At 35.9% G+C, this 23581-nt stretch overlaps 1 protein-coding gene across 9 annotated transcripts in view; it reads left to right on the top strand.

Annotated features, from left to right (window-relative positions):
- LOC128638134 (sodium channel protein type 2 subunit alpha-like) overlaps positions 1–23581 on the top strand; it is a 189306-nt gene that overhangs the window by 42735 nt on the left and 122990 nt on the right. For 4 of the 9 annotated variants that reach the window (XM_053690028.1, XM_053690011.1, XM_053690031.1 and 1 more), the window contains exons 11-14: positions 1286–1633; positions 10824–10959; positions 11057–11295; positions 13256–13429. In XM_053690028.1, coding sequence (XP_053546003.1) covers positions 1286–1633; positions 10824–10959; positions 11057–11295; positions 13256–13429 — 897 coding nt within the window. Of the gene's footprint in view, positions 1–1285; positions 1667–1743; positions 1749–10822; positions 10960–11056; positions 11296–13255; positions 13430–23581 lie in introns of all 9 variants that reach the window. The other 5 variants (XM_053690036.1, XM_053690043.1, XM_053689999.1 and 2 more) reach the window with 3 other exon arrangements.

Below are 23581 nucleotides of genomic sequence, written 5' to 3'. Positions count from 1 at the left end.
GTATCAAAACTTTCAGTATAGGTTGGGAAACCACAAGCTAAATCAGCTATTTCAAATGCTGAAATATGAGTAAAGGAGCTACTTGCAACCAATTTAATACACTCTAGCAGGTAAAAAGGATCATTGGGAATAATTTAAAGGGGAGAAAGTTTTTGGGTGAACTGTCCCTTTAACTATTTTATCATTATGTAAATTATTAGACTGTGGTAACTAAAACGTTAAGGAAAAGCTTGTAAATATAAAGGTGGAAACACTTTTCTGTCCAAATCCACTAGCATAAAAATATTTCTGACATAAAGCTAAAAAATCTCACCTACAATATCTTTATGTGCATTTTCTATGGTCCTGAGGGCAACAACATGGACAAATCTTTTTATAAAAAGACATATTGTCCTGCCAGGATTACACACCTTAGTCACTTTGACTCCAAAAAGAGGCAAACATTATTTGTCTAAAAATGTAGAGCTCACCTATGCTATTCTACCCCAAGACAATCGCTTTTATTGTGTTGAGTGTAAAGAAATTACAGTGGAATAAAAATACAAAGCCTATAAGTCTTCTGGAGAACTGAAGTCGCTGCCTATGTAACACCTGAGTTTAGGGAATACAATCTGTAAGGAAATCTTTCAGCTTAGCTCCAGATGCAGTGGCCAAGCATTCTAATTATGCAAAAAAAATAGAAGAATAAGGCTTAGAAATTAAGTGGCACATTTAAACTCTTTGTTATTACACAATAGATGCGTTATACCATGGTCACAGATTATGCTTCAACGGTTGCGCAAGGATATAGATAAGAATATACAAATCACAGAAGGAGTTTTGTCCTTCAAACCTATTTAAAGCTGTGAAACAAGTAGCATAGATATCAGTGGAAAACACTGGAATTATGTCTCGGGTTCATGTTTTTTTATTATACTGTTATGTAAAAAGAGTAAAACAAATATGTAAAAAAGAAATATGTTATGGTTATTGCTATTATACCATAATGTGAAAAGAATAAAAAAAAAAAGATATTATGTAAAAAGGAAATTAGTTATGATTTCACTTATGGTTAATGCGTTAGGATACTGCATGGTATAAGAGATATTATCCATTACATTGAAAAAGCAGATTAGAGTGAATCAGATCAGGCCTACATTATAAGGTTGTTAATGCACAATGATGTATTTTCTAAATTTGTTGGTTGTATATATATTATATAAAAATACAAACGTAAATTAATTAATTGCTCTTAGTCATGTGATGATTTTTATATATCCAATAATTTTTCTCTTTATTATTACAGTCATTGCTGAGTATTCGTGGATCTCTTTTTTCTCCAAGACGTAATAGCAGAGCCAGTCTGTTTAGCTTTAGAAATCGTGCAAAAGATGTTGGATCAGAAAATGACTTTGCAGATGATGAACACAGCACTTTTGAGGACAATGAGAGCAGAAGAGGCTCTTTATTTGTACCAAACCGACATGGAGAACGGAGGAACAGTAATATAAGCCAGGCCAGTAAGTCATCTAAGATCCTGCCGATGCTTCCAGCAAATGGGAAGATGCACAGCACAGTGGATTGCAATGGAGTGGTCTCTCTGCTTGGTGGTCCATCTGCTCCGACATCGCCTGTTGGACTACTTCTGCCAGAGGTGATAATAGATAAACCAGCTTCTGATGACAATGTAAGGAAGTTTTATATAGTATAGGCATAGTGGTATATTATTACCACACATCTCACTGCTTCAGACCTGGATCCAAGGCAATGTTTCCTGGTTTGTCTCCATTTGATATATTACTCACAATAAATATGGATGCTATTTATGGTTCTTATATAGTACACTTTATTATATTAAATTCTTCATTACAACCTCAAATCAATATGATCTCCCAAAAAGAGAACAGTTTGGCTTGAATTATCATAAGTTGGCAAGGTTTAGCACTTCTTGACATGGAAGTCAAAATTGAACTTTTATAATTCCGTTTAAAAAACAAACAAAAATATTAACAATGTACATCCTTCATTAAATGTATCTCTGGTGTTGCCCTTTATTTAGCTGCTTTCTATGATTTACACTTATACTTAGGTAGGCTCAGGAGTATCCATGTGTCTTGAGCACAGTATATAATCTGTGCTCACAACAATGATTAAAACAGTTTATACATATATAGCTCAAGTCATTTTCATGCCTCTGCCCCTACCTTGGACAAAATTACAGTACAAGGTGAAAATGTTTAGTCAAAAGAGCGGACCCAGAGGGCTGTACATATTGCTTTTCAATGCATTGCAGTCCTCTTAGCTTTGCTTATTGTTGACAATTTATTTGCAAAAGAAAAATCACAAAAACTGTGATTACTTTTTAATGAAGCCTTTTTGCGAAAGTATAGTGCATAACTATTTCTAGTGCGATTTCAAGTGTACTGTGGTATATTTCAAATGAATTTAGTTTAACCTAAGGGCCAGAATACAAGTGACGCGTTAATGATATTGCAGGTTGCTATAATCAGTTTAGCTGGGCCACGCTAACATTAGTGACAACTTGATATTACAAATCAGTGGTAAATCCCATTTACCAGAGGTGGGTTAGCGCAGTGGACATCACTCGAGTGCAAACAATACTTTCAATAGAGAAACCGCGCTAACCCATGGTATTATAAGCTGGTATTACAAGTTAAAAGTTATAGTTTGAGCTCAAGCGAAAGCTGAAACTGAGCAAGAATATTTAGCATAACTTGAGACCTGAAGTAAAGTGCAAGGTTTAAAAAAATAATCACAAAACACATCAAACAAATGATTAAAATGGATATTGTATTTGGTAAGGAAAGTATTCCAAAGTATGTATATATATATATATATATATATATATATATATATATATATATATATATATATATATATATATATATATATATATATATATATATATATATATATATATATATATATATATATGTATAAAGAGATTTCCAATATTAGGTAGAGGCGCTCAACTATAGGAAAAATATTATGAATTCCTGTTATCTTGGCTAAATGTACATTTGAAATTACATATAAAACCATAAAACAATGAGAAGTTGAAACTAGTATCAGGATGCAAATCTTCACAAAAGTTCAGTAAAGTAAGTTGTTACTTCTTACCAGCTGTTACCTCAATCTTATGAGGTAAGATGTGAGCCCGGTTTAAAGATGGAACACTGTGAGTTGATGTTACTCCGAGAATAGCCTCTCTTTGGAACTGTCAGACTTGTTCAAATGGAAATCCTGGACTCTCTTCTGTGAGATATGAGGATTCAGGACTCTCTTTGTTAAAAAGGCTGTAGACTGTAATCCGTCTCCATATATTTTCTTTCTATGGTGGTAGGAATGTGGTAACTCCTCTGTGCCTTTTGATGGAAAAACTTTCTATCTCCTGCTTGTCCAACTCTGTCTGGTCTGATACATTGCTACTGTCATGTTAAACCACATAACAATTGTCAAGTTAAATTGGAGCCATCAGTAACCTGAGTAACCACAACAAATCACTGAAGCACAGACTTTTGGGAAGCAGCAGCAGCTTGGTCTACTGTCTGCCCCCTTGGATTTTACAGAAAATGCTCTGTCTCCTCTGTGTGCAGCAAGCAACCTAATGTGCTTCAGTGATTTGTTGTGGTTACTCAGGTTACTGTTGGCTCCAATTTAACTTGACAATTGTTATGTGGTTTAACATGACAGTAGCAATGTATCAGACCAGACAGAGTTGGACAAGCAGGAGATAGAAAGTTTTTCCATCCGAAGGCACAGAGGAGTTACCACATTCCTACCACCATAGAAAGAAAATATATGGAGACGGATTACAGTCTACAGCCTTTTTAACAAAGAGAGTCCTGAATCCTCATATCTCACAGAAGAGAGTCCAGGATTTCCATTTGAACAAGTCTGACAGTTCCAAAGAGAGGGCTATTCTCGGAGTAACATCAACTCACAGTGTTCCATCTTTAAACCGGGCTCACATCTTACCTCATAAGATTGAGGTAACAGCTGGTAAGAAGTAACAACTTACTTTACTGAACTTTTGTGAAGATTTGCATCCTGATACTAGTTTCAACCTCTCATTGTTTTATGGTTTTATATGTAATTTCATATGTACATTTAGCCAAGATAACAGGAATTCGTAATATTCTAATATATGTGTGTGTATATTTGTGCGTGTATAAATATTTGTATTTATTTGTTTATATGGGTAAATATGTATTTGCACACATATACATATTGATAAACATGTATACACACACACACACACACACACACACACACACACATATATATATATATATATATATATATATATATATATATATATGTATAAATATATATACACATACACACACTGTGGAGCCCTTCCCAGTCAAATACCATGAGAAATAGGTTTTATTCATTTTTAACGTGTTTTGAATAGAAATACTTGAAATTCCTATGTTCTTCACATAGAAGAAAATGTTATTTTTATTTTAAAATAAATAATATATATTTATTATTATTATTATTATCATTTGTTTTTATAGCGCCGCCAAATATAATCTGTATATATTCATATAGGTGTATATATAAATATTTTACAAAAAATAATTTTATATATAGATAATATATATATATATATATATATATATATATATATATATATAATATAGTATATTTAAAAATAAAAAGAATGTGTGAAGAACATAGGAATTTGAAGCATTCTGAACGCACCTTTAGCTTTAGCACAGTTAATCTAGTGTCAGGTTAGCGCACAAGCATTAACTAATAGCTTTTTTTTCAGTGCACTCCATAGAAGTCTATGGGGAGAAGAAGTTAGCGTGCGTACGATATCTAAATTCCTGAAGTTACTGCTCCTGAGTCTTTCACTCATACACTAACTTTTTTCTTTCAGCTTGTAATACCAGTGCTAATGGGCCCGTGCTAATTTTTTACTTTGAGTTCAGTTAGCACGCTGCTTGCATTCTGGCCTTAAAGTGAATTTCAACTTTCATGAATCAGTGCCCGGTTTTAAAATATACTATTAAAAACAGGGGCACTTTCTTTCATGAAAGTTTACATTGCAGCTTTTTTAAATTTTAAATACTTACCACTTTCTGCAGCCAAGCCGGACCAGCGATCCCCCGCCCACTTCTCATGCTGTACTTAGCACAGCAATGACGAAACCGGCTTCCTCCAATCACGGCGTGGCTTTAGGAAATGTTTGCTCTGGGGTGCACGCCATGATTGGAGGAAGCCGGTTTTGTCATTACTGAAAGAAAGAGGAGCTGCGGGCGGGGGATCGCTGGTTTGGTTTGGCTGCAGAAAAAGGTAAGTATTTTTAAAAAAACGCTGCAATGTAAACTTTCATGAATGAAAGTGCCCATGTTTTTAATAGTAGTTTTTAAAAACAGGCACTTGTTCATGAAAGTTTATATTAACTTAAAATGTTATATCCTTTTTAACTTCAATCATCCTTTGTTGGTAAATGAAGGGGTGTGAGGTTACCCCACTCATTGTTTTTCTAAGTATTTAAGGCTCATACAACTATGAGCTCCAAAAATCTTATTTAAAGGTTTGGAGGTAGTAAAGGTATGCAGACATTTGAATTAAAACATTGTTGAATTTTTACATAGCTGTTAAGTTGCAAAATAATAAATGTATGCATATTTACAAATGCCCACCTCAGTTATTTGTTTTAAACATATTTAGATTCAGTTTAGTTCAAAGGACATAACATTTAAAATTAAATGTGTTTGAATGCATTTCATTTTTTGAATAAAACCATGCTTGAAGTACACATGCATTAGCAAAAATGCTTCAACAAAAGCTGTCACTGTTTCAATGAGAGCTTCTATATCTAGGTATGCTCCATGCAGTCACATTCAAACACCTGTCTGCTAGGAGAATTGTTGGTGGCTTGTATTACTCTGCAAACCGAGTCATTTTCATCTGTACTGTTATGCGCCTTTAAACTTAATCTCATTAAATAAAGATTCTAATCTTAGAATTATGCAAAAGCTAAACCTCACCAGTTTTCGATAAATCTACCAGGTGCAACTCAAAATATGCAATAATTAATCAAGATTGATTTACCAGAATATATTAGAAAATAATATTACTATTTAGCATATTAATATTCAATATTTAATATTGTTTCAGTACAACGATAGATATTTTTAAGTAGTCATTTTTTTTCAAACATTTTCTTTTGGGATTCAGATAGGGCATGTTCTTTACTTATATTATATATTACATTTGCTTTGTTCCCATTATATCCTGTGTTGAAGAGATATCTAGGTAGACATCTGGAACACTACATGGCAGGAAATAGTGCTGTGCTCTTGCAAATGGATAACATTCTTGCAAAACTGCTGCCATATAGTGCTTCTGAAATGGGCAGACTTCTAAGCTTACGTCCCTGCTTTTTAACAAAAGATACCAAAAGAACATAGACAACATTGATAATAGAAGTAGAATAGAAAGTTGTTAAAAATCACATGCTCTATCTGACTCATGAAAGAAGATGTTTGGATTTGATATCCCTTTAATGTTATATATTATTTGGTTTGTATTATTCCTTAATCCCTATCTTTTGCTTTTATATCTAATTTATGTAAAGTCCTCAATTTACTATTAAATGCTAAATAATAATGAATTAGTCGGATATGAGTAACGTTTAGTTCTCACACTACTCCCTTAGAATACCATGTAGATTCTAGTATTTATAGAAACTAAATATATTTAAAGGGACAGTCTAGGCCAAAATAAACTTTCATGATTCAGATAGAGCAGGTAATTTTAAACAATTTTCCAATTTACTTTTATCACCAATTTTGCTTTGTTCTCTTGGTATTCTTAGTTGAAAGCTTAACCTAGGAGGTTCATATGCTAATTTCTTAGACCTTGAAGCCCACCTCTTTCAGATTGCATTTTAACAGCTTTTCACCACTAGAGGGTGTTAGTTCACGTATTTCATATAGATAACACTGTGCTCGTGCACGAGAAGTTATCTGGGAGCAGGCACTGATTGGCTAGACTGCAAGTCTGTCAAAAGAACTGAAAAAAGGGGCAGTTTGCAGAGGCATAGATACAAGATAATCACAGAGGTTAAAAGTATATTAATATAACTGTATTGGTTATGCAAAACTGGGGAATGGGTAATAAAGGGATTATCTATCTTTTAAAACAATAAAAATTCTGGTGTAGACTGTCCCTTTAATAGATGAAGAACATGTGCTTGGCTGAGATTTCATGAGTGACATCTTTATTTTACCTAAACAATTGGTGGAACAAGAATTAATATTATAAAGGATGCCAACAACCTATATTTGTTTGTGGTATCTTTTATAAAATGTCTGAGCTTTGTAGAACACCGTCTGAATTAGTATATAATGAATAAACAAGATTTTGGATAATATATTTTTATTAATTGTTAAATGATTAGTTCCCAAAATGTATTTTGCTTTGGGGTGTTTTTGGTGAGCTTTGTAAAATTATGTAACAACCCTAATTTATTTTCTAAAAACTCACTTCATTTAATATAAAAAAAAAATAAACTTTTGTGAACAGAGAAGTATATAAACCATTCCACAGGGGGGTCTTGCTTTTCTTGCTATTCCAAAACATATTTTACAACTCTGCAAAAATAGCCAGATACTTAAAATGGACAGTTAAAGGGACAGTAAACACCAAAAATATTATTGTTTAAAAAAGATAGATAATCCCTTTATTTACCATTCCCCAGTTTTGCATAACCAACACTGTTTTTGACAGAAAATCTCAGGTAATTAGTGTTGACTCTCTAATAACTCCATCCCCGTGAGCACAATGTTACCTATATGGCACACATGAACTAACACTCTCTAGTTGTGAAAAATGTTAAAATGCATTCAGATAAGAAGCGGCTTAGAAATTAGCATATGAGCCTACCTAGGTTTAGCTTTCAACTAAAAATACCAAAAGAACAAAGAAAATTTAATGATAAAAGTAAATTAGAAAGTTGTTTAAAATTACACGCCCTATCGGAATCATGAAAGTTTTATTTGGAATTTACTGTCTCTTTAAATCAAAATAATATGTTCGTGATGCATATAAAGTATGCAATTTTAAGACTTTTTTTAATGTACTTCTCTAATCAAATTTTGTTTTATCTTGGTTTCCTTTGTTAAAGATTAAACCTAGGTATGCTCACAGGGTGTCAATAGCACGTGTCTTTAGTATTAAGGGAACAGTGTTTGCAACAATGTAATATGTCATTGCAAATGCTGATTCCATTGAGTGCTAAATATACTTACACTCTCCTGTAGTTCTATGAGCGTTCAATGAGGTTTATTCTTCAACAAATGATACCAAAATAATTAAACAAATTTTATAATAGATGTACACTGGTTTACTTTTGAATTTACTGTCCCTTTAAAACAGCAAACCTCTCCCACCTTAACCACTTCCCTACCTGGAATTTCAGAGAAAAACTTGCCCAAAGTACCATAGAATTATTTTAGCATTTTTGCTGTCACTCCCTTTAAACAGAAATAGAGCTTTTGATATTTTGATTTACCTATGAAAACTTTATATATATATTTAAGTAGACAACCCAAGGTATTGATCTATGCCCATTTTGGTATATTTAATGCCAGTATTTAGCTGCCAAATATTATAATGTAAAAACATTTTTTAACTTTATAACAAAAGTTGGGTTTCTCACTGAAATTATTTTTGCATTCATATGACAGATGGTTGTAAAAGCTCCTCTTGGATCCCCTTTGTTCAGAAATAGCAGACATGCATGGCTTTGCCATTGCATTTTCCCAATTAGAATGCTGCTATTTGCAGCTGTGTACCTTACTTGAAATTCCTGGCAGTGAAAAGGTAAATTGGTTAGCTTGAAAGGTTAATTTCTAAAAGAAAACAGGTTACCCTCCTACCTGAAACCTCCCACTCCCTGATCCCTCACTAACAGCTCTCTTCCCTCCCTCACCGCCACTGGTCAACACCATCTTAGTTACTGGCAGACAGTCTGCCAGTATGCTGTTTAGGACTTTGTAGATTTTTTTTTTAAATAATAAAAGTGTAGTGATCCCTCCCACTAGTGGTGGCCATTTTAGGTACTGGCAGCTGACTGCCAGTACCCATTTTATATTTTTATTTGCATCTATTAATTTCTCATTTCAGCAATTCCCATTTTTTCTGCAATTCCCCTTTTTACTGTAGTGTAGCTTCCCATCCCTCCCTCTCCCTTCAAAATATTTTCTGCAGCCTAGGGACCCTCCCACTCCCTCCACCTATGTGCAGCACAACAGCCTCCTGCCTTCCCTCCCACACCTCCAACCGGCACCAACGGAAATTGTTACAGACAGTGACACAGGCCGTGTCACTGTCTATAACAATTTCTCAATCTGCATTCATATGGTAATGGAACATTGATCACACTCAGTTACCATACGAAGGCAGATACTGAAAGCCCAGGAACAGCTCTTGTCTGTCACTTGAAAAAAGAGAATGGGCTTCCAGCAGTATGGACTTAAATCTACATTATGTAGTACAATGGGCTATGTACCACATTACGTAGATTCACTTACATATGCAGAAGGGGTTAAACTAATCTTCCCACTGAAATTCTTTGTAACCTCCAACTGCAATATCCCTTAAAGAAACATTACATTTTAAGCAACTTTCCAATTTACTTATGTTATCAAATTTTCTTTACTTTCTTGTTATCCTTTGTTGAATTACAGGAAGATAAGTTCAGGAGTGTGCACGAATCTGCAGCACAATATGGCAGCAGTTTTGCAAGAATGATATATATGTATATATATTAGCAAGAGCACTAGACAGCAGCACTATTTTCTGTCATGTAGTGATCCAGACATGTGCAAGATAGATATCTAGATAGCTCTACAACACATTATAACATAAGAACAAAGCCAATTTGATAATAGAAGTAAATTTGGAAACCTTTTTAAAATTGTATGTTCTGTCTGAATAATGAAAGGAAATTTTAGGATTCCATGTCCCTTTAACTTATTTAACACATTACCTGTCAGAATCCCCTACCACCTACCCTTCACCAAACCTATAAGGCTACCACTCATCCTGATCTACTGTGCTGTGCTTCTTTTAAGCACAAAACCCCAATAGGGTTTGCATGAGATGTAAACCTAGTGCTAAGCGTATGAGTAGTTAACAGTTATTCAAAGATGATTAAGTGTTTAAAATTTGCTTAAAAATCTGTATTGACACTAGAAAACAATATCCTTGGCTATTTGTAACAAAGGTCATCACCACAAATTGCATCAATACACAAAACGGAAGATAAATATTAAAAACATAACACATTCTATAAAAGTTAAAAACAACATACTTTTTTATGTTTGTCTGAAAATTCCTTTCTGCTATTCCTTACATTGCCATTTTGATAGTTTGTGTGTGTTAGTACTGAATTTCCTATAGTGATGCTAGAAATTAATTTATAACACCAGTTTTCTTTGCATTTGGCACAAAAGCTGAAAGGTTTGAGTGAGTTTGAATCTTTAAAGTAAATGTTACCAATGCAATTTATTATTATTTTGCCATTGGGACACACTTATTGGCCAGTATTTGTAAACCCCCCTCCCCCCCCCCAAAAAAAAAAAAACCTGCCCAAGCTCATGTAAACTAATGCAGTGGGACCAAATCTCGTACTATCTGATTATCATTAGGATTATTATATCAGATTGGTGGTTGGGGTACACTAAAGATGGGAATTTGAAGCATTGATCCATCTTGTTTTTCATATTTAAGGAGTTCTGTGACCTCTTGACAAAAGGTGGATTATTTTTATATCTTAATGATGGTTTTCTTTGCAGGGTACCACAACAGAAACAGAGATGAGGAAAAGAAGGCCGAGTTGTTACCAGGTGTCTATGGATTTACTAGAAGATCCAGCTTCCATGAGGCAGAGAGCGCTCAGTGTAGCTAGCATATTGACTAATACAATGGAAGGTATATTGCTTAACTGCCTATTAAATATTTTTTTTTTTGTTTGTAGAAAGTATATTTTCATTTTCAGTCCTAACACATTTTTTCTTTTTTATCGCAGAACTTGAAGAATCCAGGCAGAAATGTCCACCATGTTGGTATAAATTTGCCAACACCTTTTTAATTTGGGACTGCAGTGAGCACTGGTTGAAAATAAAGCATATTGTGAAACTGATTGTGATGGACCCCTTTGTAGACCTTGCAATCACCATCTGCATTGTTTTGAATACTCTATTTATGGCTATGGAGCATTACCCTATGACTGATGAATTCAGCTACGTGCTTAGTGTGGGGAATCTGGTATGTTCTCCTTCAGTATGTTTTATGCTAGCAAACATTGTATATGACACAACAGTATATGTAACACATTCATAAAGAAAATGTAATCGTCAATTAGGATAAAAATGGGTTTATGCTGCTATTGCTAAAGCAGAGCCTGTTGGCAGTTCTTAAAGGACCAGTCAACACATTAGATTTGCATAATCAACAAATGCAAGATAACAAGACAATGCAATAGCACTTAGTCTGAACTTCAAATGAGTGGTAGATTTTTTTTATAACAAATTTCAAAGTTATGCATATTTCCACTCCCCTTGTACCGTGTGATAGCAATCAGCCAATCACAAATGCATATACGTGTAGTCTGTGAATTCTTGCACATGCTCAGTAGGAGCTGATGTCTCAAAAAATGTAAATATAAAAGACTGTGCACATTTTTTTTAATGGAAGTAAATTGGAAAGTTGTTTAAAATTACATGCTGTATCTGAATCATGAAAATTTAATTTGACCTGAGTGTACCTTTAAGGAACAGAGTTTCCCACTATATATAAACAGTTAAAGGGATAATAAAGGGACACTATGCCCAAAAATTTTCTTTCGTGATTCAGATTGAGCATGAAATTTTAAGCAACTTTCTAATTTACTCCTATTATCAAATTTGCTTCATTCTCTTGGTATCTTTATTTGAAATGCAAGAATGTAAGTTTAGATGCCGGCCCATTTTTGGTGAACAACCTGGGTTGTCCTTGCTGATTGGTGGATAAATTCATCCACCAATAAAAAAGTGCTGTCCGGAGTTCTGAACACAAAAAAAGCTTAGATGCCTTCTTTTTCAAATAAAGATAGCAAGAGAACGAAGAAAAATTGATAATACGAGTAAATTAGAAAGTTGCTTAAAATTGCACACTCTATCTGAATTACAAAAGAAATTTTTTGGGTTCAGTGTCCCTTTAAACAGTCTGATAATTTAATATAAAATGTGTAAATATCTGTAGTTTTCCTGTAATTTAGGTATAAATATAAAAATATATATATATATACATATCTAGATATAGATTTATGGTTATTTAAAATAAAAATAATATTTTGTTAATACCTTTTCAGGTATTTCTTTGTGCACCTTCAGCTTTAGCACACTAGGCTTAGTGCAGCTGCGGGTTAGTGCGTGAACGAAAGCCAGAACAGGCTTTTGTAGCACACCCCATAGAAGCCTGTGGGGAGAGGGAGTTAGCAAAACTGAGCTTTCTGATCTCCAGAAGTTAGCGCACCTGAGGTTTTAACTCAACCAAAATCTTTTTACTTTCAAGTTGTAAAATAAGCGCAAGATAAGAGCACTATTGATTTGACTTAAGGCTAAAATTTTGAATTTTATTAACTTCCTTTATTGTGTTTTTTTTTTTTTTTAAATATCAGCAGCAAAGTTTAAATGTTATTTTAAATTGCAGACAGATATCACAAAGAGCAAATATTGTCTATTAGTATTTCAGAATCATGTAGAGGTTAATTCTGTAAAAATCAAACAAATTAAGTTTAAGCTACACAGAAGGTGAGCATAAAAAAACTTTGGTTTTCCATATACATTTGGATACAGATACAAATATACTAAAGCAACCTTTTTTACAGATCCTTTATATACATTTGACTGTGTGTAAATGGGTAATACAGCCAATCAGATGCTGTTCTGCCCGCCCTATTGGAACATGCATCTGGCTATAAAGACACACTGAAGTGAACAACTAAACATCTTAAAATACAATTCACAAGCTAAGAAGGGAGCACAGTACAAGTAAATTATGCAATGAATAAAATACAGTATATAACATTTATGGTCTGAATATATGTTATTGATATTTTTAAATCCAGTGCTTGTAATGTCCAGTCTTTAAGCGGTAAAAAAACATTTGCTTGGGAGGGTCCTTTTTCCTGCAATCAATACTAAATAAATCAGATTAACAAACTATATTTTCCATTTCACTTTAGGTTTTTACAGGAATCTTTACAGCAGAAATGGTTTTTAAGCTAATTGCCCTGGATCCATACTATTATTTTCAAGAAGGCTGGAACATTTTTGATGGCATTATTGTGAGCCTCAGTTTGATGGAGTTGGGTTTGGCTAATGTGGAAGGATTATCAGTTCTTAGGTCATTTAGATTGGTAAGATTTTAAAATTCATATTTATTATTGTGTTGTTTACATTCTATTATTTTTTTATTTAAACCAACATGTATATAATAATTACACCTCAAATGATGGATTTCTTATGTTTGCTTTTGGAATATGTAATTATTCTTAGGTTTATTTTTTTTATAGTTTATAACTAAAATTATGTTATAAACTATGTTTTTATTTATTTTGTTGTCTGAATGTATAAATATTCTTACGGTTTATTTTCTATGAATGTTCCTCTTCTTAAAAAGGACTAAGGCATAAACCAAATTAGCTCCACTATTTCATGCATCAATTTTAGCATTAATGTACTAACATAAATTAATCTTTCTTCAACTCTCACCTATATTATCTGAAAAACAATGCTTTGAAGTTGTGTAGCACAATAAAATACCATCTCACCTTCCTCGAGCTCTTTGTAATGCTCGTGGGATATTTCCCTGTCAGACCAAACTTGGCCAGTAGTCTTCTTATCCCGGCGTCAAGTGGAAGGATAAGGAAATATCCCAGAACAAGAGAACAGATAATTAAATGAGGTAAGCGGTTCTCACAGCAGAGAGGGCAATCTTTCATGGCACCAGAAGGGTTAACAGGAGAGTAGTCAGGCAAGCAGAGTTCAGCAACAAGACAATCCTTCACGGCACCAGAGGGGTTAATTGGAGAGTAGTCAGGCAAGCAGAGTTCGGCAACAGCAAGGCAATCCAGAGAACCAGCAGTTCAGGGGTTAAACAGAAGAATGGTCAAAGACAAGCAGGGCACAACAACAGTAAGGCAATCAGCTGTTCAGGGGTTAATCAGAGAGTGGTCACAGACAGGCAAAGTTCAGCATCAATAAGGAAATCAGCAGTTCAGGGGTTAATCAGTAGAGGGGTCACAGACAGGCAGATTTCAGCATCAATAAGGCAATCAGCAGAACAATAACACTAGCACACAGGAAGCACAAGACAACCTATACTTGGGCACAGAGGAAAGAAATCCTCGAACTTACATAGGTGCAGATCCGCACCAAAAGAGGGCCCCAGGTGATCTGGCCGGCATCAGAATGGAAGTGGCGTGCGGTGATGACGTCATCACTGCAGGCCCATAGGAACCACCTTGTCCGTGGCAACAGGAGTGGCGTCACAGGAGCCTGCAGTAGCAGCGTGACACTTCTTATTCTAAAAGCTATAAAATCTGACCACTAGTTGCCACTCCACATGCTGCATTAACCCTCTCACTACACACTTTTTTCTTGTCATCTTATAGCAATACTCTTTTTTTCTCATTCAATTGTATCTATAATTATTCAGTTATATTCCAAAACACTTTACCTTACCAGTTTATAACCCTTGATTGCCGGTTTATTATAAAATACTCTTCATTTTCAACCACCGTCTCTGCATTTACGTGATATATATATTCATGTTTTTCAGTGGGGATTATATTTTTTTCAGAATAACCATTAGATTTATGGCATACAAATCTAAATTTCTCCCAAGTACATATAGGGCTAGATTACAAGTGGCAAGCTATTTAGGTCTTCTGCTAGATTCGCTAGAAGTAAGCTTTTTGCATGCGTTGAGTAGCACACTATTACAAGTTGAAACTAAAAAGCTTTCACTTGACCCAACATAAAATATGAAAACATGAATATTTCAATGTTCTTCGCATATTTATTCTTAAATACATATTTCTACATATATCTTATGTATCTTATGGTTTCTTGATAATATATTTACACATATATATGATTATATATAGGTATAGATATTGTATATACATCTATACACACACACACACACACACACACACATATATATATATATATATATATATATATATATATATATATATATATATATATATATATATAAACTCAGTTAAGTGCACTCTCACTTCATTACAAACAACTTGACGGTGCTTGAGTGGATATTGTGTCAAATAAATACAATGGAACAGCACCCACTTAACCTTCCCCAAAATGTCACAAATAAATGCACAGTTGAAGAGTGAGTGTTGGGTTCATTGTATTTATTTTATTAATATATATATATATATATATATATAAAATCAACCAAGGTAGCGCACTCCCACTCGCCAATAATTCCTCCAAACCAGGGTGCATAAGCAAACAATAAGAACAATCCAATAATATGCATTCCCTGGATTTAAGCACAGCACACTTTATACAGCAGTGACGTTTCGGGGCATTCACCCCTTCCTCAGACAACCCAAAATGTGATACAAACAGTGTATAAAAATATAAAAGCCCCTCCCCCATCCCCATTCAGCCAATCAAAGAGGAGGAAGATCACATTATATCCTGTGCAAATGGTCACTGAATCAAATGTGTAAAAACAAATCAATCAATCAAATTATCTATATTATTTATGTGGTACATTTCATGTGACCTATATATCAAGTGATCAATAAAACAAGTGTTATTTAAACATAGTGTTGTTTACAAATAGTGACATTAATCGAGTGGACATGGATCTATAGCCTAAATATAGATGAGCCTACGTATAAAGAATCACCATATAAATAAAAATCAGAGTCTATAGCCATAACTAGATGTATCAGCAACATACTAAATTGCCATGCACAGTAGGTTAATATCATAAGGAGTAGTCAGAGCATGTGAATAATTATACCATCAGGGCATCGGTTGTTTGCTTCCGTTTGCATTCGCCATTATGCATCACGCTGAAACCTTCAAGTGCCACCTCAGTCTAGCCAATGAGGAAGTTGCATCAGGCAATACCATGGCAACTCATCTCACCGGAACAAAGCCAATTACAGCAAAACATCCTGTTACGTTTAGCACCGAATTTCTGTATGTTGCTATAGCAACGTTTATCGCTACATTGGCGATTCCATAACCTGTCAATTACACAAATTCCCTCAACAGAGCACAGAGTGCCCTACAAAGAATGCTTGAACTGTCAGTCTAGTCCCACAGCAAACAGAGCCTGACTCATCAACGATTGTTGCGCTATCACACGCTATCATACATTGGGCTTAATTGAAATATATTGGGCTTAATTGAAATAGCCCAGGTTACACAACCTCATACCCTCATACCATTAATATATACAAATAAAAAGATATATCCTAGCCACAGATGGCATCAGGCGTATTCATAACAACCCCCTGTACCAGAACCAAAAACTGCTCAGTATGGAACACCTCACAGGGGTCAGCATATAGTATCATCAGTTGCTACAACAACCTATATCGCAAAAATGCTAAATCCACCATCAATCAGCCCATCACTATGACTCCAATATCAGAACATATATCCACCTATAATAAGTAATGATCTCAGCAACCCTCTGTCATCCCATCACTATGAATCCATATCCACCTCTACTAAGTCATTATACCATCACAGCAATCTTAATGTTGCATCAGCCCAAATAAGCATAGCCAATCTTAGGGGAGTATTACCACAATCAAACACAGCCTCCTATTAGCCCTATAACCCCATAATATCTATATACGTCTACAGGAGGATCTACCATAGTCTGACTCACAAGCTCACTATTGTTACCAAAGCAGGTCACAATGTACATATAAAAACTATAAATAATGATAAGGTATGCGTCGTCTGTATATCCAAGCATACGTCAATGTGAAGAAAATCTTAAATCCCTACTATATAGGGCTATCAAAAACCATAATAATTAAAAACTCTATAAACTACATGTGTCAAATAATATGCAACCATCTATTAACAAAAGCCAAACCTAACCACTTTTTCACATAGTGTTGTATACATCTAATTAGGCTAAGGTACATGGACCATAAGGTGTCCTTGGACTGGTCTTTTATCATAGGCTCCAAAATGTACTAATGTTGTAAGGCCTGTGTGTGTGTTCAAATCACCTCATATCACAAGGAGTATGGTAGAACCCTGGATCTCAATGTGGACTCTCAGAATCAACAGAGTCACTATAAAAAGCAGTGCCAGTCAATATTGGCATTAAGTCCACCAGGTTGTACTGTTCCCAATCTATGGATCCATTTTGCTTCAATTTGAAGTAGTTTCTTCTTTCTATTTCCCCCTCGCCTCAATGGTGGTACATGATCAATTAGTAAGAAACGAAGATCTTTCACTGTATGATTCATCTTCACGAAATGTCGTGCCACAGGTTGGTCTGATTTACCCTCTTTTAGTGTCACTCTAATGGCACTCCTGTGGTTCGCCATCCGTTTTCTGATGTCGTCGTCCGTCTTACCAACGTAGTACATTCCACATATACAGTTCAATAAGTAGACCACATATGGCGAAATAGATGAAATTGAATTTTGAATCTCTGGTTGGTATGTTGGTGATGAAACGTTTTACTCTGTATCATAGAGTTACATGTCGTACATCCTAGGCACTTATAGCAACCCATTCTCTTGGAGTGTAACCATGTATCCTTGGTATATGCATGTCTTGGATCCGTGTTCATTAACAGGTCTTGAAGATTGCGTCCCCTTTTAAATCCCATCCTTGGTGGAGGGATCTCTTTAAATGGCAAACCTGGATCAGATGTCAATAGGTCCCAATGATCCTTCACTGACTTTGCCAGAATGTCAGCAGCTGGTGAATATGTAGTGATAAACGTCATCCGTTTCCCAGTTGGCTTATCTTCCCTGACTTTAAGTAGTTGATCCCTCTCTGTTTCCTTGGCTGTTCTACATGCTTGTTGAATAGCATCAAACGTATAGCCTCTTTGCAAGAATTTATTAGACATCTCCTCCAATTGTATCAGCCATCTCTTTTACAGAGTTTTTTCTCACCACTCTATATAGTTGTGCCAATGGTATGGCTTTGATGAGAGATCTCGGATGACTACTATTTGCCAATAGGAGAGAATTTCTGTCGGTGGATTTCTGAAACATGGTCGTCTCCAACTGCCCATTGGACTCCTTATGAGCCACCATCTTGAATTTTGCTGGATGTGTAAGATCATTAAGGGCTTGTACCCATGTGTTCAAACCATCTTCTGTACCTCTCCAGAGTAATAGAACATCATCAATGTATCTCATATATTTTATCATTTCAGGGCGATCATATACCATCATTATGTTGGACTCAAAGTTCTCCATATGCAGATTCGCATATGAAGGGGCCATATTTGACCCCATGGCAGTTCCCATTGTTTGTTGGAAGTATTTTGATTCGAACCTGAAATAGTTCAACGTCAAGCATAATTGAAGAATCTTGATGATGTACTCACTGTCAGGTCCCACATATGGGTATCTCAATAAGGCATCTTTAACCGCCATCATCCCTTCTTGATGGGGGATGACGTTGTACAAGCTTGTTACGTCCATTGTTACTAGATAATCATCCACCGATATATCTTGTACCTGTTAGAGTTGTTCCAGCACATCAGTGGAGTCACTTACATATGATTTTATATGTCTAACTAACGGTTGTAGGAATGAGTCTACCCACTGTGCTAATGGACTAAGCAGGGATCCTCTTGCAGACACAATTGGGCATCCAGGAGGTTTCTCTAAACCCTTATGTACTTTGGGTAAAGTGTATAATATATGGCAAATCGGATATTGTACCTGTAGCCATTCATATGTCTCCTTGTTGATCCAACTATTTGTTAAACCTTCCAACAGTGTTATCTCAATAATTTCTTGGAATTGTTTGGTCGGATCCCTCAGTAGTGGTAGATATACCATGGTGTCATCTAGTTGGGAGAGGATTTCCTCTCTATAATCACTGTAATTCAGGACCACGATCGCCCCTCCTTTGTCTGCTTTATGAATCACAATATTAGGATCTTGTGACAAGCTCTTGATTGTCATCCATTCATCTTTAGACATATTATGTCTGAACTTTTTCTCCGGCATTACTGCAATATCCTGCAGGACCAATCTAGTATATGTCATGATACTAGCAGATGTCTGTTGAGGGTCAAATGGGCTTTTTTTCTTGAAAGTGGTCCCCATCACTTTTTTGAAATGATCTTTCAATTTCAGATTTCTTTTGAACTTTTGGACATCCAGCCATGTATCAAACCCATCAACTTTATGAGTAGGAATAAATGTCAAGCCTCTATTAAGTAATTTTTGTTCAACTTCAGTGAGCATACGATCAGACAGAGTCAGTACTATGTTTTCTTCATTCGTCCACCTAGTGGAGGTCTTCCAGTGAGTCCCACCCCTTCTTGGATGTGGTCTTCTTCCTTTTTTCGGTGGCTTGATCTTGTAGTGACCCCTAAAAAATGTGATTCTGATGTTGAGGGTCTTCTATAGTCATGTGTTCTTGTAGTATCTGTATCAGATCCTGAACTACTATCCACGGTATGTAGTTGTCTCCTAGTGTATACCGTTTGGCGACATGGTCGTCGTGGTCTAAAGCTGTGCCTCTCTTCAGGGCTAAGTATACATTTGTATACTTGTCTCTCCCTGTAATCTTCAACCACTTGTTGCAACTTTTTATTTTTGAATGCCACCAGGGAGTCTTTATACTCTTTCAGTTGTTGTGTCAGTTTATTTAACCAATTTTTCACTCAGATCTTGTTGTAAGACAGGGCCCTTAGTGGTATCAAATGTCACAATTTCTTCTTTAACTTTATTCAGTAAAGCTCTAACCTCTTCAACCACCAATAGTAGTAGATCCAAGGAACACTTATTTAGCACTGCGCACCATTTTTTACAGAACTCACTGTTGTTCCTCCCAATTGTGGGTACATTGTGTATTCTAAAGCCCTATGGAATCACCTTCTTTTTATAGTATTCGGACAAGTAAACACCATGCAGATGTAAATCCACTTCTCTTTTCTTCAACTTTAATAAATTTAAGTAGATGGTTTGAGCTGATTCTGTGTCTGTAGTAATCTCCTCATGTTCAAATAAAATCCTTGCTGCATCCACCTCTGTTAGGGAGAGTGTTTCTGCCCCCTCTACATCTGGTGGTACTGTTGTTGTAAGGCTTTGTGAGGCACTGATCAATACTGGTGTATCCATAGTCCACATAGTGATGTGAAGTGTCACCCAAGTGAATCCCTGTGTAATGGTAGCTGAAGAGAAGGAAGGCCTCAATGCAGTGGGTGCTGCAAAATATAGCAATCAACCAAGGTAGCGCACTCCCACTCGCCAATAATTCCTCCAAACCAGGGTGCATAAGCAAACAATAAGACCAATCCAATAATATGCACTCCCTGGATTTAAGCACAGCACACTTTATTCAGCGGGTTGCTATAAGTGCCTAGGATGTACAACATGTAACTCTATGATACAGAGTAAAACGTTTCATCACCCACATACCAACCAGAGATTCAAAATTCAATTTAATCTAACTTGCTCCATGCCATATGTGGTATACTTATTGAACTGTATATGTGGAATGTACTACGTTGGTAAGACGGACGACAACATCAGAAAATGGATGGCGAACCACAGGAGTGCCATTAGAGGGGCACTGAAAGAGGGTAAATCAGACCAACCTGTGGCACGACATTTCGTGAAGATGAATCATACAGTGAAAGATCATCGTTTCTTACTAATTGATCATGTACCACCATTGAGGCGAGGGGGAAATAGAAAGAAGAAACTACTTCAAATTGAAGCAACATGGATCCATAGATTGGGAACAGCACAACCTGGTGGACTTAATGCCAATATTGATTGGCACTGCTTTTTATAGTGACTCTGTTGATTCTGAGAGTCCACATTGAGATCCAGGGTTCTACCATACTCCTTGTGATATGAGGTGATTTGAACACACACACAGGCCTTACAACACTAGTACATTTTGGAGCCTATGATAAAAGACCAGTCCAAGGACACCTTATGGTCCATGTACCTTAGCCTAATTAGATGTATACAACACTATGTGAAAAAGTGGTTAGGTTTGGCTTTTGTTAATAGATGGTTGCATATTATTTGATACATGTAGTTTATAGAGTTTTAATTTAATATGGTTTTTGATAGCCCTATATAGTAGGGATTTAAGATTTTTTTCACATTGACGTATGCTTGGATATACAGACGACGCATACCTTATCATTATTTATAGTTTTTATATGTACATTGTGACCTGCTTTGGTAACAATATTGGGCTTGTGAGTCAGACTATGGTAGATCCTCCTGACGTATAGACGTATAGAGATATTATGGGGTTGTCATATAAGTTACTATTGGAATATAACAGTTGGTGCTAATAGGAGGCTGTGTTTGATTGTGGTAATACTCCCCTAAGATTGGCTATGCTTATTGGGGCTGATGCAACATTAAGATTGCTGTGATGGTATAATGACTTAGAAGAGGTGGATATGGATTCTGTTGATGGATTCATAGTGATGGGATGACAGAGGGTTGCTGTGATCATTATTTATTATAGGTGGATATATGTTCTGATGTTGGAGTCATAATGATGGGCTGATTGATGGTGGATTTAGCATTTTTGCGATATAGGTTGTTATAGCAACTGATGATACTATATGCTGACCCCTGTGAGGTGTTCCATACTGAGCAGTTTTTGGTTCCGGTACAGGGGGTTGTTATGAATATGCCTGATGCCATCTGTGGCTAGGATATATCTTTTTATTTGTATATAATAATGGTATGAGGGTATGAGGTTGTGTAACCTGGGCTATTTCAATTAAGCCCAATATGAGTGTATGATAGTGCGTGATAGCGCAACAATCTTTGATGAGTCAGGCTTTGTTTGCTGTGGGACTAGACTGACAGTTCAAGCATTTTTTGTAGTGCACTCTGTGCTCTGTTGAGGGAATTTTTGTAATTGACAGGTTATGGAATCGCCAATGTAGCGATAAACGTTGCTATAGCAACATACAGAAATTCGGTGCTAAACGTAACAGGATGTTCTGCTGTAATTGGCTTTGTTCCAGTGAGATGAGTTGCCATGGTATTGCCGGATGCAACTTCCTGATTGGCTAGACTGAGGTGACACTTGAAGGGGGCGAGACCAATACTAATAATGACCACGCCCATCATCCCACACTGGTTTCAGCTTGATGCATAATGGCGAATGCAAACGGAAGCAAACAACCGATGCCCTGATGGTATAATTATTCACATGCTCTGACTACTCCTTATGATATTAACCTACTGTGCATGGCTATTTAATACGGTGCTGATACATCTAGTTATGGCTATAGACTCTGATTTTTATATATATATGGTGATTCTTTATACGTAGGCTCATCTATATTTAGGCTATATATCCCTGTCCACTCGATTAATGTCACTATTTGTAAACAACATTATGTTTAAATAACACTTGTTTTATTGCTCACTTGATATATAGGTCACATGAAATGTACCACATAAATAATATAGATAATATGATTGATTGCTGCAGTGACGTGAGCTTCCGGAGGCGGGGCTAGAGGGGACCGTGGTAGCGTGTCTCTCTAAGCAGGGAAACGCCGACCTCAAGGCCCTAGGCTGGGTAGAGCAATTCCAGTCGGGCGGACTCCACTGAAGAGAGGTGGAGCGGAAAGGACAGAGACAAGAAGAAAGGCACGAAGTTTGTGGATTATCCGTCTTTTTCCGCCATAGAGGCGTTTTTGGGCGCCCACACTCTCCCTTTAAGAGGAGCCCTGTTTTGGTGCGGACAAACATCGTAGCACCGGAGCTCAGTATCAGCTCGAGTTTGGAAAAGTTAAGAGGGGTGACTAGTCTGGGGGAGAACCTTAACAAAAACAAGGTACAGATGAATATACACAGATGAATATACACCTGGCACTTGGCACTTGGAGGGAATAAAACCTGTGAGTATAGGAAGAACAGCAAGGTAAAGTTGTGACACTTCCAGGCTTCTCCAGGTTTCTCTGATAAACTGGAAAACAATGCGGTTATTTGGAGAGGATAAAGATTGGTGAGTAAAGCGGTATAAAACCGACCTTTCTTTCTCTCTTAAACTGCGTTCCTCAGTGCACACAAGAAATACTAACGGTCTCCTTACAAGGTGTTTTAAAAAAAAAAAAAGGTTTGATATAAGGTTAGCTCCCCCAGTGAAGATATAAAAATATATAAGTACCCTCTGTTATCGAAAAAAAAAAAAAAAAGAAGTTTTTCTTTTCTGGTTCTTCTTGCTGGTACTACAACATGCAGACACCATAAAAAAAAGCTTTGGGAAAAATCAAGTATTGTTGAACACAAACAGTCGTGATATTAACT

Source organism: Bombina bombina, chromosome 1 (genome assembly GCF_027579735.1).
Source record: "Bombina bombina isolate aBomBom1 chromosome 1, aBomBom1.pri, whole genome shotgun sequence".
Taxonomy (NCBI): Eukaryota; Metazoa; Chordata; class Amphibia; order Anura; family Bombinatoridae; genus Bombina; species Bombina bombina.
Note: the sequence above shows the minus strand (reverse complement) of the source record. Positions and strands in the feature narration are given on the sequence as shown.